This window comes from Podarcis cretensis, assembly GCF_951804945.1.
Source record: "Podarcis cretensis genome assembly, chromosome: 5".
In the NCBI taxonomy this organism is placed as follows: domain Eukaryota; kingdom Metazoa; phylum Chordata; class Lepidosauria; order Squamata; family Lacertidae; genus Podarcis; species Podarcis cretensis.
This window is the reverse complement of record NC_137174.1, coordinates 51725249-51745169: the sequence shown is the minus strand read 5'-3', so window position 1 is coordinate 51745169 and position 19921 is coordinate 51725249. Positions and strand designations below refer to the sequence as shown.

At 38.8% G+C, this 19921-nt stretch overlaps 1 protein-coding gene across 1 annotated transcript; it reads right to left on the bottom strand.

The window, feature by feature from the left end:
* Window positions 1–4645: 4645 nt before the first annotated feature.
* Window positions 4646–19787, bottom strand: DCLRE1A (DNA cross-link repair 1A). The gene is made up of 10 exons (XM_079975967.1): window positions 19704–19787; window positions 17231–18007; window positions 13897–15417; window positions 12088–12221; window positions 10967–11085; window positions 10661–10804; window positions 9425–9570; window positions 8162–8316; window positions 6905–7046; window positions 4646–5631 (listed from the first exon to the last, which is right to left on the bottom strand). The coding sequence occupies exons 2-10, from the start codon at window positions 17685–17687 to the stop codon at window positions 5465–5467; spliced, it is 2985 nt and encodes a 994-aa protein (XP_079832093.1). The 5' UTR covers window positions 17688–18007; window positions 19704–19787; the 3' UTR covers window positions 4646–5464.
* Between the last annotated feature and the right edge of the window lie 134 nt (window positions 19788–19921).

The window sequence follows — 19921 nt, the reverse complement described above, 5'->3', positions numbered from 1 at the left end:
AGGACCTATTTTCTAATTCGCAAAAGGCACTGCTGTTGCTAACTTATGAAAAGAAATTACTACCACTGTTGGAAAGTAGCTCACAGCGGTGATAATTGTGACATTATCTTTGATCCTACTCCCTTTTTCTGTCATTTCTGGGAAGTAGTAATTGAAAAATGAGCCTTTGAGTGGTATACATTTTAATGTCTGGGACACAAAGGACTCTCTGCCGCTTTGCAAAACCTCTCTAAGTCCTGCAGTATAGTAGGGAGATATTTCCCCACATTTAATTCTGTTTTACATAAGGGTTTATTTTAGGTTTTTGTTTGTGCCAGTTTCTATCAGCTCTATGATACCACAGCTCATGCAGATCTGACAGAGTGGAAAAGTTCGGCTGGTGCCAAGGTATTCATCAGAGAGACTCGATAAGAAGATGGCATTGTATAATGATGGTTAAAGGACCAAAGACATGAGAAGCAGAAAAGGCATTTCAGGTCACTTCAACTGTCCCATTGCCATTAGAGGAGCATGCAGTGGTTTTTTTCAGTGCAACTCACTGAAATGTTTCAGACATTAAAGCATCTTCCAGATCTATTCCAAAAGCTATTCTGCTCTCAAAATCACCCCACCCCCCATTTTTACAACAAAGTCAACTTTTCTGTGGCTAGAACCTAGATTGGTTAACTGTACTTTCTTCCAAAATGCTAAAATGGTAAGAAATGTATAACTTCTGTTTAAAAATTTGATCTCTGGAGGAAGTTACGAGGAAACTATATTAACCATGTTACACACTGATTGCTTTGTCAATGCAATTATTAGTTTATGACTTTAGTAAACCAGTGCAATTGCTGTTATATTCAACTATGTTACATTGCTATAAGTAGCTTCGTTTTCCGTTAGATTTTAAAATGTCATTATCTTCTATATGTCTTAATTGAAGCATAGTACACCAATAAACAGATTTTTTTAAAAAATCACTGCTTGTGCTTCACTCTCTGTCTCACTGGGTTTCTACTGAACAAATTTGAATCCTGACTCTAGCATCAAATTTGTATTGGTTTTCTGGCCAGGAATGGGCAAGGTATGATTAGCCTTCCATGATTAATACCTCACTTTTTAACATGTTAATCAACCTTCAGTACATTTAATATGAATCAATGTAAAAAATTTACTTTTATCTTGCTTATGTTGTAATGATGTAACGTAATGTTATGTAAAGTAATTTTCTTAATAACAAAGAACATACCTAACTTGGGATCGGGGGGAGGGAACTAAGTTGAGACAGTTTGAAAGCACCTTCTGTTCTCATCTTGTATGTGTGTTTATTTTTTTCACATCAGAACTGGGTGGATAAGGATTGGCTTGATCAGGATATTTGGAAGTTCTTAGAATTAAAAAAAAATATTAATAAAAGTCACTGCTGTTGCCAAGGAATAGGATCACCCAAAATTCATACAGCCTTAAAATCATTAAGGTGAAAGATAGCATTTGAATCTCAACTTTATCCATTCTAGAATCTAGACATTTGTAATGCATATTTATAGTCATATTGGAGATTAATAGCATGTGAGTTTGAAAGAGATACTCTGGATACACTGCAGTTTAGACAGCCCATTGAGTCTGTTGCTGAAGTTACCTGTCAGCCAAAAATTTGTCTCTTGGAAATGCAGGGTGTTTACTTAAGTTACATAAAGGACCATGTCCTTCTGCCAATTAACCTTTTGGCAGCTCTTTCTGGGCCTAAAGAAAAAGTATATTTCTACTTCAAGTTTCAGACAAAAAGCAGATGAACAGTAAATATACCAGGGAGTAGCACATATTCCACATAATTTTTTTAATCCGTCTGTAATGTTCTGATGTCAGATGGAAGTGATTGTCTGCAAGTTCCAAAGAATATATTGGACAAAATGGAGTGTTGGTTTACCTTTTTAGTGAGTCGCAAAATCACTTGTCTTCTCCATATTAATTGATCCAAAAATAGCAATCACATGTTGTTTCTGTATTTCAGGCCAAGCAAAAGGCAAATGGCGCCGTCTTTTCCAAAACATCTGGAGGGCGCTATCTTGTTTTCCCTTGATATAGGTGCTTAGTATAGCTGCCATATTGATTTTATTGGACAGGAAGCATATCAACATTCCTATTTTGTAATTCCCATTTAATTTGGGACTTCTGCAATTTCCAACAATAAAATAAAATGTTTATTATTTATTTTTACATGAATCCTATATAGTTGTGAAGTCACATTTGTGTGTGAGACATTTACTTATGAATATAATTTCCATTGGTAATCAGAAAATATCATTGATATTTACTAAAGATTAGAAACCCCTTATAGACTTTTGGTGTGAAAAAGAAAATGAGCTTATGATATCTGGGTTTGAGGATTAAAGAAAATAATGGTTTATAGAAAGTAGAATTGTTAGGTGTTCTTTTGGAGTGGGTGTTTTGAATAATTTTCTATATATAGCTGAATGTAATGGTTCTAGGGGTTGCTCGTGCATAAATCGGCGCCACGCTTGGCTGAGTTACCTGGGTGAACCCTTTCTGTCCAGACAGCCACTCACCCGTGGCTGTCTCAATCGCTGGCAGAATCCGTCAGTGGCCGTTACTTGAACTTCTTCCAGCAAAGAAGCTCTTTGACGCCTAGTCTCCGCCTACTCTCCCTGCGCGGAAGCCTTCTGCGCAGGGAGGGTGTGGGCAGTGGAGGACCCGTGCTCTCCCCGCTGGTCTCCGGCGAGGAGTCATGGAGCCACCTCGCCGATTCCCCCATCTGACCCCCCTTCTCCACTAGTGTTACGCTGATTTCCTTCCCCAGAAGATGGGCTGCTTCTCTCCCTCCCGGTACACTCTCCGGAATTCCTCTGGAGCCCTCCCTCTCCCTCTAGCTCCGATAGCAGTTCCCTGACACTGAAAGATGAAGAATTGGAAGTTTTCTTTCTTTTTTTCTCCTTTTGGTTTATGTTTTTATTTAGATTAGTTTATCTTTTACAAAAAGATATTTGGTATTTACCTTTGTATATTTACTTTCAGACTTTATATTCTCTCCCTCTATGATTTTTATTAATTTCAGTTGGAAATTTTGCTTCACAACCCCCAACCCAGCTCCTTCCCTTGATCAAGAAACCACCGAAGGCACCAACCAGACAGAAGTAGAAAAAAGTAGAATCTCTTATTACTAAGTGGTTTTCCATAGCTTTTTGCAACTCCAGTTCTGTAATCTATGTACCCATTTCCATTATTAATCATTTTATTTTGTCAGTTCCAGTTGAATGAAGATAAATAATGTCATTCTGAGTTTAAGATCATACTAGTAATTTTTTCCACCAGAATGTGGCCAAGTTATAAAGAAGTGGGATGCTGTTGAGCATGAAATGTTGATGATGTGATGAAAAGCTGTAGTCAATGAACACAAAACCATGGCAAGGATACAAGCAGAGGGATGGGAACAGGCACAAGACTCGTGCACAGGCATGTTTGGAACATCACGCTCAAACCAGAACACTTTACTGACAAAGGGGAAATCTAGTTAGAAACCATTCCCTCCTGACTTGGTGAGTAGATAACCACTGTTGGAATCAGGCTTTAATCAAGACCAAATTAATTGGCTAAAAAATGACGTGGTCATGCTGACTCCGGCCAATCACAACAAGAGTTTTCCAAGATTTCCCAGTGTCTAGACAGCTGCTTTTGTGGCTTGTTCATTCTCGGCAGCACAATCCTTTCAAAACTCAGCAAGATGGAGAAGGCTTTCTCCTCTTGCAATACTGAATAAGTTGCGAGAAAGTGTAATTAGTCTCCCTCCTGCTGAATTTTGTTAGCTAACTACATACTGGTGCAGTTAAATGTGTTTGTCATTAGGGCTGACTGTCCCCATTTCAAAATGAATTATTTGCATAGCTATACCAGCCATCCCTCAAGTACAAGGATGTCAGCAATCACAGAGGTGACAAAAGTTTTATAGCTTAAGTGACACGTTTAAAAATTAAATAAGTTACCAGGTGATGGTAGTATACACTTAAGTAACGTTCGTAAATGTAGAAATGCTTAACTTAAAACAAACAAACAAAAGTCAATCATGTCATTAAACTGGCCTCCATACCAGAGAACTGGAGGTAGCCAACAGAGGGCAGGAGTCACCAAAGGAAGCCCTGTGTAAGGACTTCTACTTGCGCAATGGTGCAGAAGATAAAAGGGCAAACGTAAAGATCAAAAGGCAAATTCTTACTCACACAACTTATAAATAATTTATGGGATCTGGTGTAACAAAATATGGTGATGGCTACTGGTTTAAAAGGGGATTAGGTAACCTGCTATTAGTCACAATAACTAAATGGGCTATAACAGGGATGGGGAATCGCGGCCCTTCCAGATGTTGTTGGGTTCCAACATCTGTTGGCTTCAGTCTGCATGGCCAATGGTCAGGGATGATGGGAGTTGTAATCTAGAAACTTCTGGCTCCCTGCTCCTGGATTGAGGGACCCTTGATTCAATCCCACAAGGCTCTCCTTATGTTCTTAATGCAGATAAAATTGTAAGATCAGAATATAAACAGAACTGAAGCATCTCTTCAATGGAAAGTATGAGACAGAAGTTGCTCCAACGCCATGGGAACCTTCAATGCATTATATTAGTTATTTCAAAACCTCCAGGCAAAATATAAATGAAGCATAAATATATTTAGGTCGTTTATTAAAAAGGTATTTCTTTTATAAAAATGTGTAAAATATTCTCATTCATACATTTTCCTTGACATTAGTTGTTCTACTCCGTACCTGTGCGGAGCGTGCAATAATGATTTAAACTCTGCAAATAAGTTACAAAATTAGTGTTAAGACTCCTAGCTCTGAGATGCTAATTGCTATGCAGATTCATACTACCATCTTGCAGGACAACTTGGATCCATATAACATATTTTTGACTGTCTCGGGGGGGGGGGCATGACCCCAAATTCATCATATAAAAATCGTTGTTCGGAAGACTCTTGGTCATGAAAATTTCAGGAAAGCCCCCCGCCCCAAGCTTAAACAATTTAAGACTGGCAAGGCTGCCAACTGTCTTAGAAACAAAAACCTTAAATCTGAATGCTTGTCACTTAACATGTGGTGAATGAAATTCCCCAGTAAAATATTTGCATAATTGTTTGTCCCCTTGGGACCCAAATAGATACTTCAGTATGACAGGGATTTATCAGTAGCCATCACTTTCTTACCTATCAGGAGGGATTTGTTTATGCCATCTAAGGAGCCTGGATTTGTAATAGAGGTGCTTAACATTTTGCATTTCTTTAAAGTGCTTTTCAGGGCATACCTCCTATGACAAAGTTTCTACCAGTTACAGCTACAGATAACAAACAGTATCTTTATAATTAGCAAATGAAGGATCGCTATATTATTGCTTCTGCAAAGGTCAGAGCCAAAGAAAAGGATAGAAAAATAACAGAAAGGGAATGTAAGGCATATAGCTGCAAATCCCACTCTTCTTCCTAGTTCCATCCTGCAGCCTCCATCTTCCAGGCTCTGAAATGCTTCTCCATTTCATTTCTGGCTTTCCAGTTTCCCACATTTACAGTAGGGATAATTTTCTGAGGTTTCAACCACTGGATGAAGCGTTTCATTTCAAGGAAGCTGCTGTGCTCACTGTAAGGTATTCCTGCAAATGAAACAGCACAGAATAAATTTAGTCAATGGGTTTAGCACAATGGACTTGTATAAAATATCATTTGTTTATTTAATAATTAAGTTTATATCCCGCCCTTTGTCCCAAAGGAGCCCAGGGCGGCGAGCAAGTTATGAAACTATAAAAACATTTTTTAAACATCTTAAAAACAATTCCAGTACAGATGCAGACTGAGAAAGATCTCGACTTAAAAGGCTTGTTGAAAGAGGGAGGTCTTCAGGAGCTGCCAAAAAGTCAGCAGAGACAGTGCCTGTCTTAAGATTCAATGGGAGGGAATTCCAAAAGGTAGATGTCATGAAAGGCCCCGAAGTCTACACTCTGCAGAAAAGACCTCCTGATAAGATAGTATATGCAGGAGAACTTTACCTGCAGAGTGCAGTGATCAATTGGGTGTATAAGGGATGATACAACCTTTCAAGTATCCTGATCCCAAGCTGTATATCAGGCTTTATAGACCAAAAGCAGCACCTTGAACTTATCCCAGTAAGTAACTGGTAGCCAATGCAATTCTTTCAACATAGAGGTAGTCTGATGGTGAAATCCTCCCTCAATGAGCAGTTGAGCTGCTACATTTTGCATCACCTGCAGCTTCTGGACCAACCTCAAGAGCAGTCCCACAGAAAGCACACTGCAGCAATCTTGTCTGGAGGTTACCAGCACATGACTACCCTGGATTTGAAATGTGTGTAGGTATATTACCTGCCAAAGCTGGTAGAAGGTACTCCTAGCCCACTGAGGTCACCTGGGTCTTTAGTAACAAAGATGGATCCAGGAGCAAACCTGCTCTTTCAGGGGGAATACTGCCCCATCCAGAACAGACTGACCATTCATCTGGACTCAAGAATCACCCACCCACAGGGCCTTCATCTTGCCAGCATTCAGGCTCAGTTTATTGGCCTCATGCAGTCCATCACCAAGTCCAGGCACCAGTCCAGGGCTTCTAGATGTTCAGCGCCAATAAACATTTCCAATGTCCAATGGTCAAGGTTGATGGGAGTTGTAGTCCAGCAATACCTGGAGGGTAACAACTTTCCCAAAGTTGGTAACAACAAGCTGTATCCACAGTTTGCTGTCTACAAGTCCATAGGAGCAGGACCAACTATAGTTAACAATGAAGTATAATGTTCATTAATAAATCCTTTCATTTCTGTTAAGGTACATCCATTACCCACAAGAAGAAATAATACAGCATGTGAAAAGGCTATCAGAAAAGAAATAAACATTAAAACATTTGAAATTATGTTACCATATATAGTGATATTTCCTTTAGTCTGAGGTTTAATATCACTCAAAGAGCCACACCCGTCTGAATAAGTCCACCCAGTGGGTTTAAAAGCCAAAATTTGATCAAAATTATCAGAGAATTTGTTCAGGTGATTCTTCAAATTCTGTTGATAGAAAAGAACAGTTGGTTATTAAGGATTTAAAACATTCATTGCAAAAAAATTTGATAGTCTTCTGATCAAAGCAAAACAGACTGTAAATGATGGCAAGAGTTCTCAGAATCTTGTCAAATAATCAAATTAGATAAGAATGTAAGCTGTGGCATTTTATAGACTTTCAGTGTCCATTCTGTCAACAGCGAATGCCAATTAGTAGTAGAAAAAATGTTTTAAGAAGCTTCAAAAACATTCACTTAATTTACATAATATGTAGCAACAAAATTTGAAATTTCCACTTGTCAGATTGGTAAAAAATAAATATATCTGACATAGACTAAGGATTCTCAATGGAGACTTTATGCTAGTCAAACACTAAAAAGTGAAAATGATGAAATTTTTTAGCATAGACTTTGTTTTCGTCCATGGAAAGCATAATAAACTTATTGTGGATTTAAAAGATAATCAGTGCTTTTTATGTTGAGATCTGTTTCAAGTATGTTCAGTCATTGTACAAAGAGCATCCATTTGAAAATGCCTGGAAAGATTAGTATTCAGAATATTGTATGAAATCAGAAGCAGGAAAAGAAACATCAACAAATAAATGCAGGCAAGAAAGTAAAGGGAAATTAGATTCTACAAATACATAAAATAGAAAGCAAAGACTAGCAGTGACACAGACCAAATCAAACACAATTTGAATATAAGTTATTAAGTCAGAAATGTCTATATAAAGAACAAAATGGAAAATGAAATATGTATACGCTTTAGTAATGAAATAAAAGCACAGACACTAGAAATAACTTTAAAGCAACTGCACAGGTGTCTGTGGTGCTGAACAGCTGGACTCTCAAATGTTTAACAATTTCACACACACCCCATCAAAAAAATTAGGCTGCTAAAATGAAGAAAACTTGGGAGAAAACCAGGATTGGGTATATGTGTGAAAGGACTGGCACTGTTCAGTTCTGGCACTGAAAATAAACTCTTAGATTGAGAGGTACCGAGAGGTGGTTTGTTCCTTAATTTTATATATGATGTTAGGAACAAGATGACCAAATTCTGCCTCTCCCCACCAATTTAAGCTTAGCCAGATGAGTACAAGTAACAGTTTTAATACTTACCTTAAAATTAATTTGCATCATGGGTAAAAGGTGAAGCAAAGTGTTATTCCAGTCCAGGGTGATGAGGGAATTGATTGTTGCTGATTCCAGGCACTGCAATGTTTTGTATTTGTCTTGGGACATGCTCACTCTTGAACCTAGAACTTCAGCAATAGCTACAGAAAATGGAGGAAGGATTAGGACATGATGGAAACAGAAGTGGGCATGGAAAATAAAATTTCAGTGTTTAAAAAAATCAGTTTAATGCTCAATTACCATCACAGAGGCATGCCCAATGTTGTTTTTTTTAACCGAGTCACTTCTGCCTTTGGCTTGTGGCAGATTAAAAGCTGGAAGACACCAGGTCATTCAATAGTGTTTACGATAAAGACTCACAGGGAATTGGCCTAAGTTAGAAAAACATGCCTACCAGCTTCTCTCACTGTCTGCCATCCTGCTTTAAAGAAGTGCATTTTTTATAAACATTGACCAAGTCTGATTTTTACATGCTTGAGTCTTTATATTAATGTACTGTTGTGGTTTACCTAGGAGAAGTAATAGCTACAGTGATAAAAGGTTCTTATTCAAGGAAATGAAGGAATATTTCATTTAGAAGCTGGCAGCCTGTACGTGTTGTTTTAAAGGAGAAGGACAACCCTTTTGTGGTGGCCCGCATTGTGAGTAACCCAGTGGCACCCACTAATTCCTTTCAAAAAGAACCATCAAAAGCAGTATCTGTTGTCTGATTAAAAACATTCAGCTAATAGGTCTGTACAATTTAGAAGGGTAGTGATTTAAGCATAGGCCATGAAAGGTTTGAAGCGGTTGAAAGATTTGCTTAGTTACAAGTGGGTGGTGGGTGGATTTCAGGAAGCGTTGACATGCACGCTTCAACTGTTTCCAATTTGGCATGGAAATAAATTACATTGCATTTGAAAAGTTAATGCACATACCAAGAAGCTGAGGTTAAAAGTTTAAAAAATGCATTACATTTACAGGACTATTAATACAGCTAGAGTGTTTTAAAATTGCAGCATTACTAAAAGGGGCAGCCATCAGCAAACGGTTCATGTCATAGACTATTTCTTCTCTGTGCACCATGCCAAGAGGCCTATTGTGCTCCAAATTTAAGTACTTTTACAGAAATGCTGTAATGCTTAAAAAAAACACAACCATGTTATTAGTAGAAGTTTCAGAATAGATTCTATTGAATGTTCTTCCCTAAGAAAATATTAACTCTTAAAAAGAATCTTTGCAATTCTTGTGGAATGTTCACTCACATACCTAGAAAGACCTTTTCTTTTCCAACAGAATATGTGCCACAAACAACCAAAGTCCGTGGGTTTAAAGTCACTGTCTCAAAGGCCACATTGACAGCAAACTGAATCACTTCTTGCTGGGAAGGGAAAGTGTATTCAGGACTACAGTATCTAAGAAAAGCAAAGAGAAGACATATTTTAAAAAATCACATTGCTTTGTCAGTTGGCCTACACCAGATATAGCAATGAAAGATCAAGCGCTACAGAGATATAACAATCACCAACTTTGCAGAAGCAACATATTGGAAGTTACAATGGTGTGCTGAGACAGACAGCAGTTCCTAGGATATGTAATTCACCATCAGTGCAAAAGACAACTTAGTACATTAGATTTCAGCTAAATAGTAGAAGGATCTTCCACACTGTAAGGGCCATTTAACAGTGGAATAGAATGCCTCGGAATATAGTGGGTTCTTCTTTGCTAGAGGTATTCACCTATTAGGGATGCCTTAGTTGGATCCTATCTTGTAAAACCCACATCAAGTTATATGGGGTTGGAGCAGATAATCTCTAACATTCTATGATTTGCCTGAGTTGTTAGAACCTGGTCCCCAGCTCTCCAGCATATACTGCACAGTAGAGTGGTTATACTGCACTGCTGGGAGAAGGGGAGAGAGCAGTGGGAAGGGTGCATCTGTGAAAAAGTTCCTGACCCAAAAAAGGAGACTTGGAAGCTTGTGCAAATGCTGTACTTCTTTCAGGCTAGGTGCCAATTGCCAAGGGCTCTTAATAGTGGTAGAAGCACCTGCACCTGATGCAGGAGATAAAATGTCTCCTTTTAAAGCTCTCACCATAAACTACATTGTTATGATTTCCTCTATATCACAATGTATATGGGAGAAGTTACACCACTGGGCTTTTCCAAGACTGTTACTTTTCACTGGCCAAAGTCAAGTCTGTAGGTTTTGGCTAAAGGTTCTATACTTGTTTCTAGGAAACTATCCTCTCAAAATCCAGGTTCAAAGGTGGATTCTCAACAATGACGTCTGCTATGGTGCTTCCAACTGCTACACTTTTCAGAGTGAATAGACGAGGCAAAGAACTATGTAAGTAACAATTGTTCATATCTCAGTTTAATAAACTAGTGTGTAATCGTCCAAACTGGCTCAAGGTAGTCTAGGCTAAGCAGGTTGTGGTGTTTTTTCGTTTTTGGTTTTTTTACACAGCAAGGATAAGAGCATATCACTGAAATGCAACTTACGTTGTATCTAAGTAGACAGTGTGAACTTTCTGACCGACAAGAAAAGGGCAGCGCTCCATAGAAGGATCTGCCCTGAAGTCTCCTGTGTGTAACATATTAGCCCCATTCGGAAATAGGAATAGGATCATTGCAGCACCAGGACAACTGCCAGAGAAGAGAAGGGGCAAGAAGAAAAAGACATTCCATTTTTTATTTGGGATCCACATAGTTTTAAACATGAACTACAGTTTTTGAAAGCAGGTCTCTACTTAAGTCCATCATTTTAACTCCTTTGGTATTGACCTTGCTTCTGTCAAAGATACCTACTGATTAGCATCGAGCAACACCACTTTGATGCCATTTATTATACATTCGCTATTCATTGGCAGGACATGGATGTACTGTTCTTGCACTCGAAGTTTGCTCTTCACCAGATTTCCAGTTATCTGAACAACAGAAAGTGTTTAACATCACTATGTTTCTGTTTTATCAATTAATCAAGATTTTGTTTGTAGCTGATGCAAAAAAACCCCCACCCCACCCAAATGAACATTCTACTACTTTAGATGACACAGAGGAAGAGGAGCTCAAGGCTTCTGAAGTCCACTAAATAACAAGGCTTGCTACAGTAACTGTGACTGATTTCCAAAATATCACCATTTACGAACAAATATTTACATGAAAATACAGAAAAATAAATGTCAGACTATCTGGCAGAATATTTCTTTAGAACTCTCTTCCAGTTAAACTACTCACCCCACTACCCCATGGGTTTTTTGTTCTTGTTCTTTCCTTCCCTTCTCTGTTTCTGTCTGTCTGTCTCTTTCCCTATTTTCTTCTTTATATATTACAGAATAGGAAAACTGATGTGTGTGCAAGCTAGAATTGTAAAATGTCTAGTATGTAACTTTAAAGAAACAGAGCATGATACACATCAGTGACCTGAGGCGAGGGAATTGGTGGAGACAAACTTATTGATATAGGTCATCTATCACCAGTTTTATAATTCACAATGGAGAAAGAGATTCTTCTCCTGTAAATAGCTCAACCGCGCCCCCTTTTCAATAATAAATAACAGATAAGCTCTTTCCAAACATGTATCTTACAGGCTTGGAGCACTGGTATTGATTATTGTCTCCTCTGTACTAGAGACTCTTGAACATTGTGATTTTGGCATGTGCTCTGTTCTCTTCAATATTACAACTTACAGTTCTGCAAAAAGGACAGTAGTGGCAAGGATGACTTAAAAAAACTAAGTGAAGGTCAGGTTAGCTATTCTAGCAGCTCCTGACCACCATTTGTGCTAACCCAAAAAAGATAAATCCCAGAAGTAAATGACAGATTTATTCAAGTCAGCATTAAAATTAAATGTACTGGCTGTGCATCAGTAACATTTGCATAGATGGCATAAATCTTATTGTGCACATCACCCTTGAGCCCAAACCTACCTTATTGCAATATATTGGGAATGTAAACTTTTTAGTTAGGCCACCATAATGATCAGAATGGAAGTGTGTAAGAAAATAAGCCTTGCATCCTTCAATTTCTCCATACTGGAATGCATCTACTACAAAACCTGTACCTGTAACAAATTAATACAAGAACAGCCAATTAGCTAATGTACACTGGAATTGCCAAGGTCAACAACTACCACTAGCAATTTAAAATGAAAATAAAGGGAAGGGTTTAAGTGACACAAGACAAAGAGGTTAACTGCCAGAGCAAATATAATCTGTACCAGGTCTCTCAACACATCTTGTGTATTTATTAACTTTTTACACTTTTGATCAAAGACCCTCTCTTTCTTGGCCAGTCATCGCAAAACACCACAAACTTCCAAATGAAAACTTTTAAACAATTAAATATGCAAATACACACAGTTAGAATAATTTAACCTAGTTAATTATTTTAGCACAGAATCCTAGATTGCCTGTGCATAGGGCTCAAGAGCCACAGAGGTGGTGAACATCAGAAATATTGGTTGGAAATTCAGGAGACTGCAACCTAAAAGAGCAAGGACTAAGAAAACTCAAGGGATGCATAGAATAGTTTCCAGTTCTGGGTGCAATACCCAGGAAATTTAACATTGTTCAACATGAAATGCAGCCAGTGAAGCATTTCAAATAAGCAACCTTGAAAAAGTGAGTTGCTACATTCCTTTGTGGGTTAGTATAATTCAACATACAATGGCTGCGATCCTGTGCACACTTATCTGGGAATACCATGGGACTTACTTCTGAGTAAAACTATACATGCTTGTAAGAGCTTTGAGGCTGCAATTCTATGCATAATTACTTGGGAGTAAGGTGGCGCTGTGGGTTAAAGCCTCAGCGCCTAGGACTTGCCGATCGAAAGGTCGGCGGTTCGAATCCCTGCTGCGGGGTGCGCTCCCGCTGCTCGGTCCCAGCGCCTGCCAACCTAGCAGTTTGAAAGCACCTCCGGGTGCAAGTAGATAAATAGGGACCGCTTACCAGCGGGAAGGTAAACGGCGTTTCCGTGTGCGGCTCTGGCTCTGGCTCTGGCTCTGGCTCTGGCTCTGGCTCTGGCCAGGGCAGCGATGTCACCCTGGCCATGTGACCCGGAAGTGTCTCCGGACAGCGCTGGCCCCCGGCCTCTTAAGTGAGATGGGCGCACAACCCCAGAGTCTGTCAAGACTGGCCCGTACGGGCAGGGGTACCTTTACCTTTACCTTTAAGCCCCATGAAATCAGTAAGGCTTGTTTCCAAAGAAATATGCACAGGATGAGGCTCCACGAACAATTTATCAAATGTGTAGTAGAAGAGAAAGAAATTTCATATGAAATGGTCAATTTCATAGAAAGTTTTAAATAATATATGAGACAATGTTACAGAATTTAGTGAGCTTCAGATTTAGAAACATAATTAAATTCTAATAGCACTTATTTTCCTAAATACTCTTTTTAAAAAATTAAGAGTATTTAGTCCTATTCTTCAAGAAAATAAAGTAACTCTTATTACTATTGTATAGTTTCACACTTTTCCACAAAATAAGGTTTTTAATGGGAACTCACAGCAATGCTCACTCTTTTACTTATATTTTGGTGATTGTTAAAGGCTCCCTCCCATCTTCCACCTTAAGAGCAGAACCGCGGTCTTTAAAAAGAGACGAAGAAGTGCTTCAAAGAGGAATTTCACATAGCACAAAAGATGAAAAGATGTTTTATACTTAAGGAGAAGACACAGCAGCAACACAATGGAAGGAGAATTACAGTTCTAAAACAAAATAGAGCCTGCTACCTGGTATCTTCTTATAGAAAGGACACTGTTTTTTTCTTGTTCCCTCTTCAGCAGGACAGGACTCCCTAAACCTCTTTGTCCACCTTTTCTGTCCACCAGATGTTGGATCTGCAGAGATGACATTTTTGCTTGAACTTTCTCTGATTGTATCAGACTCTCCCACTGATCCTTCGGCTTTCCTCTTTCGAGATCCGGGCCGCTTTCCTGCAGCAGCCGGTGGACTCAAAATCTGTGTACTTTCACAGAGATTTTTCTTTTGGTTACTCTCCATTTTGGCTTTCGGTTGCAACCCAAAGAAAACACCAATATCCATTTGTTTTAGTTCCTTGGCAGGAGTGGTTTTGACTTCAGCATTAGCGGCAGAAACATATGGCAGTGTTTTAGAGACTGTACTTGGGAAAACAGGCATAGCTATGTTATTACAAAGCCTTCCCACTTTCTCTGATACTGAATATGAATTGTTATGAGCCAACCTGCTTCTACATATGCCAGTAACACTTTTACCTTCAGTAACTAAGCTACTACTGGGTTCTTCCACAGTATCTCTTAGGCCAGGTAGAGGAGACTTAGTACCTTCTTCTCTAAATTCTGAAAGCAATGTGCCCTTAGCAGACTCTGTAGAGGCCCAGTTAGAGTAATCAGAGTTGCCCCACCCACATTCACCTGCATCAAAAGCTGAAGCACTCAATTTTAGCTCCTCAGGTTTCTCCAGAGTTTTTTTATATTCAACAGGGGGAATGGGTGCTTCTGTGGGATGTTTCAACTGATCCAATATACTTGCTGAACTGCAAACTTTGCTAAGCATGCTACTTTGAGAGAGGGTCTTACAAACACCATCCAGACTTTGGAATGCATTTAATGTTTTGTAGGATTCACTGCTTACTGTAAAATTATGCTCTATGTTGTGTTCCTGGTCACTTAGTTGTGAAGCAGTTAGTGGCTTATTAAAACTTCCAATCCTTCCACTTTTGTCTTCTAGGCTCCCAAAATCAAATAGCCTTTTTCTAAAACGTTCTACCTCTATGTTCTCCTCGTCATCTGTCTCTATAGTGTCTTCCCCATCTGTGTTAAGTGGAGAGTAGGAAATATCACAGTCACTTAGGTCAGCTTCTGAGATTACCGTACTTCGTTGGTAAGAGCCACTGTCCAGATCTTCACCACTTTCAGTTTCTTGATAAAGAGAACCACAGCACTCGGCCAGCTTTACTTCATCTGTACGCTGTGTACTGTGTTCAGATCCTTTAACATTTTCTGTAACGTTTGTAGCTTTTGGCAACAGAAAGCACGGTCTTGGAGGTTTTCCCACACTCTGGAAGTCTTTCAGATCCTGCAACACCCCATCACTGAAGGCACTGCAGTTGATGGATGAAGCAGTACCAAGACTAAATAAATCATTTTCTATGTTAGATGAGGAAAATTCAGCAACATATTCCCCTGCTCTGCTTGCAGCAAGAAGGGTGTGGCTATAACGTTTGTAATGAGAAGGAATAGTTGAAGTACACAGAAGACCATCAGGGCACTCTAAGAAAAGAAACAAAAACATGTTGGGAGTGGAAGAAGACAAAATGTGTTTTGTGTACAACTGTATACTTACAGAACAACATGGTTCTCGAAAGGTTTACTTAAAAAAACACACAAAAAATATGACAATTGTCAACCTTCTGTACATTAGTGCTATAGTCTCAAATTTAGTACATGTATGATAGATGTTAGTTCACTGTAATGCCTGATGTCATATGACAGCACCACTTGAAAGAAGAGAGCCTTTAATTTTAATTTAATTTCAGCATGCATGAAGGTATACAAGCAAGTCCTGCCTATTCTGAATAAAGGCAATATATTCTTCCCTTCTTACACAGAAACAAAGTTCCTTGGAAATGAATTGTCTCACATCTAAATGACTGTTATTAGAACAGCATGCAATGTCTTGACTGAAAACTTTTCAACTATCTGAAAACAAAATAACAACATGTAACGTTGTGATCTGCTTCCTTAGGCAGAAACAAGTAACATTAATGCCCTTAAGATAAGGACCTCAAAAGATAACACAAGGCACAGGCTGGCACTTTAGCTTTGTAAAATTGTATATGTAAAACCTAGCATTTCAGGCAACATTTAAGTTAGACAACATTTAAGTTGGACCCAATATTTATTTTATACTATGGGAACAACTGTGGAAAGCAAATATAAGATTTACGGCATGTTATATGTTAAGAGAGAACTTTATGAAGGTGGTATCGAAAACAACGACCAATTAGAAAAAATGTAAAAATCAATAAAGGGCAACTTTTGGAAGTGTAAAACAACATGTGGTGGTTGTGTAGCATAATTAAAAATTATTGGGAAATGATTTATATTGAACTTTTTAAAATGTTTTTAAAATCTTTTGCTAAAAACCCAGAAGCACTATTGCTGGGGTTAATAACAACAGCAGTTTACAATAAAGAAATAAAGTTGTTTTAATATGCTACAATGGTCGGCCATGTATTATTAGCACAAAAATGGAAAACAGATAAAAGTGCCAGCAAAAGAAGACTGGCATATTAAACTGTTAGAATATCTGGCGTTAACAAGGATGACCACTAGAATAAGAAACCAAAATGATGAAAGATATAAAGAGGACTGGATACTATTTATAGAATATATGGAAAAGTATTATAAGCAAACAATTTACTTAGCAGGATGGTAATATTTTCAGCAGAGTAAGAAATAAATAAAGTATATAAAATGGTTGCGAAAGATGGGATGAACTTAGAAAACACAAGGAAAAGAGGGGTTAAAAGGAACCATGGAAAGAGAGGATAGGAAGTCAAGAAATGTTTTCTGGTTTTTTGTTGATTCTTTGAAATCTTTGAAAGGAAAGATTTTTCTTGTTGTATCATTTTTGTTCATGTTTTGTTGATGTAGAATGTTATCAGAAAGACAAAAAACCTAGCATTTTGAATTCTGTTTGCATTACGTATTTAAGACTATATCTTGCCACTGGCCCAGAACCTGTAATTCAGAACTGCAAGATTTTGTTCTCTGAAATCAGATAAACATTTTTACATTATGAAATAATGCTAACTTTCCCAGTTATTTCAATTTTCAACCTGACATAAGTTTTTGGAAGTTTGTTTCAACTTTGAAAAAGGGCTACTATTATTTTTACATGCCATCCTACAGCCTGCTGCAGGAATTTAAGTAAATGTTTCCCTCACATGGAGGTAAGTGATAGAAAAGGCTTCACCTGCGAAGTTTCCAAATTTTGGACTCCTGTTAAAGGCAAAAGCACACACACAAACACAGTAGCAAATATATTTGAAAGACACCTTCTCCCCAACTATGGCTGTACCTTTTTCAGCAGTTCTTGAGCCATCTAAACATTCTGTCACATGCCAATGAGGTGTTTGGATCAACAACAAAGAAAATGGCATCTGGCAACTTGGGCAATGTCCTTCATAAACTGGACGTGCTTTTGAAGGGGTTTGCTTCTTGCAGTTTTTCTTTCGCTTTGATGGTGTCAATGAGATGCCTTCATGTGACTGTGTAGCAGGGTCATCATTAGGAACACAGACATGTAGATCTGGTTTTAAAGGTGTTTGGCTACTTCTTTGCCTTGGTCCCTGCTTTGTCATCTTCGAAGTCTGTTTTTCTTCTGATGTTTTCCTCTTGCCATGTCTTTGTGACTTTCCACCATTTGCTTTATGTACATTTGTACAGATAGCTTCTGAATTCTGGTCTACTGACTTTAGCTTCCTAATAGATTTGTACTCCCAAATGTCTTCCTCCAACAGGCTAACTTCAGACATGACAGCTCAACAACATACAAAATATCTTCTTTAGATTTAATAATATTGTAGCATTTTAAAATATGTGTATTGTTTTCTTCCACTACACTGGATTTTATCTCCTTGTTGTATAGGACAAAGATAACCAAACACAATTTTAAAAAGCTCAAGTTTGGTTTAGTTCAATAAATTACATTTAAACATGAAACTAAAGTGCACTTAAGAATAGTAGAAAGTCTTTCTCTTCTATCTGTGAGGTAAGTCATAATCTCAGTTTATGGGACGTTTGCTTAGAGTACTCAGGAACAGTACAATTGACATCTTTGTTTCCCTCTATGATTCTGAAATAAAGAACAATAAGAAGAGGCAAAATTATGTCTAGTCCCTCACAGTACGACATATCCTGAGAAATGGCCATGTTATGTCTAAATCAGCAAAACCAACTGTCTTTTGGCTATTTAAAGTTCAATAACTGAAAATTAGAGTTAACTTTAGCACAAAATTGCTGGATTAGAATTTATCAGGCAATTTCATTCCATCTTAATTGAGACCAGGGATTTTATAGATGTTAAATTAGCACTGCAAAACTAAGAATTATTACTGCTGTGACTGATTATTCTGGCTATTGAGTATACGTTTTGAGTTGTGAATAAAAATTGCTGTGGCAACCTTAACCCAGCTAACTGTCAAGAAACTCAAAACCTGTTCAGTAAAAAATAGGTACAACACTTCAATCTATCTGCAGTTTGAAGCATACTATCTGCATACATATCCTGTTGAGAACAACAAATCTTGCATCGAAATGAACATGTTTAGGATCAGCATGTAAATTTCAGAACAACCCCACATTTTCAGCTGCATGTTTGCAAATCTCATTGTGTTAAACAGAACAATTAAACTAATTTTTTTTAAAAAATTGTACATTTATTCCTTTCTATCCCTTTGGAAAACAAGTAAAGGTAAAGGGACCCTGACCGTTAAGTCCAGTTGCGGACGACTCTGGGGCTGCGGTGCTCATCTTGCTTTAGTGGCCGAGGGAGCCGGCATTTGTCGGTGGGCAGCTTCCGGGCCAGCATGACTAAGCCGCTTCTGGCGAACCAGAGCAGCACATGGAAACGCCGTTTACTTTCCCGCCGGAGCTGTACCTATTTATCTACTTGCACTTTAACGTGCTTTCGAATTGCTAGGTTGGCAGGAGCTGGGACTGAGCAACGGGAGCCCACCCTGTCGCAGTGATTCGAACCGCCAACCTTCTGGTGGGCAAGCCCTAGGCTCTGTGGTTTAGACCACAGCACCACCCTAACCCATCCCCTGAACCTCATTGTGAGCTTCTAGTCACAGCATTTTGCAGGCAGCGGCTTGTTTTAACCACAATACACCACCACCAAAGATGGAAAAGAGAACACTGCACTTATTCCATCTCATTCTGTATCTGTCCATCACAACTGAAAATTTGACAGGGCACCAGCTTTGAAGGCTGACTTGAAGAAGACAGTAGCCTAAATAGAAGATATGATTTTTCTTCTTCCTTTCCCCATTCAAGGGTTGTTGCTGTTGTTTTATTCTGTTTGTCTTCAAGCCCTGGCCCAACAAAAAGAACCTCATGATGTCAGCATATCAAAGTGCGTGCACATTAACACGCCTAAAAGAATTATGGGCATTGTAGTTTGCTAAGGGCTGTTGGAAATTATTACTGGGCGAGAGGTGAATTACAGCACCCACACCCAAAATTCTTTGAGGCGGGGAAAATGTGCTTTGAGGGTGTACTCAGCACAACTCTGTTTCCCAGGACAGTCTTGTGCAAATTAACCCGACTGCATACGTGCCCCTGTTTTAAACGTAAAGGGGAGGGGGAAGAAACCCCCAGACATCTACTCAGTCAGAAGGAAAGCAGCAGCAGTGGAAAGCGCCGCCCTTGGCTTTTGGACTCCCTAGTAAGCCATGAATCCTGGCGCACCAGAAAACAGTGCAGGATACTGCCGTCCCTCGCCTTCTCACACCGACCAAACAGCCCCCCACCTCCGTCCTCACTCACACGTTTGACAGCAGCGCCAAAGGCAAGCCTCCCATTCTTTCCTTCCTGGTCAGCTTTTGCCGCCTCTCTCGCGCCGCCTACCTTTGCTTCTGGAAAGTCATGCCGTTTACCGCCCTGCGCTTTCGCCAATGTCCACCACCGGCATTCTGCTTGCTTTTAAAGAAATGGACAACACCACCCTCTTATTTTCTTCAACCTTTTTTTAAAAAAATAAAAATAA

What these genes read in the sequence shown, in the direction of transcription:
- DCLRE1A (XM_079975967.1), bottom strand. Translation starts at nt 17,687, where the DNA reads ATGTCTGAAGTTAGCCTGTTGGAGGAAGACATTTGGGAGTACAAATCT. An exon ending in GTGTTGCTCGATGCTAATCA is followed by an intron (nt 10,805 to 10,966) that starts GTAGGTATCTTT and finishes CTTCTCTGGCAG; the next exon opens with TTGTCCTGGTGCTGCAATGA. An exon ending in ACTGTCTACTTAGATACAAC is followed by an intron (nt 9,571 to 10,660) that starts GTAAGTTGCATT and finishes TGCTTTTCTTAG; the next exon opens with ATACTGTAGTCCTGAATACA.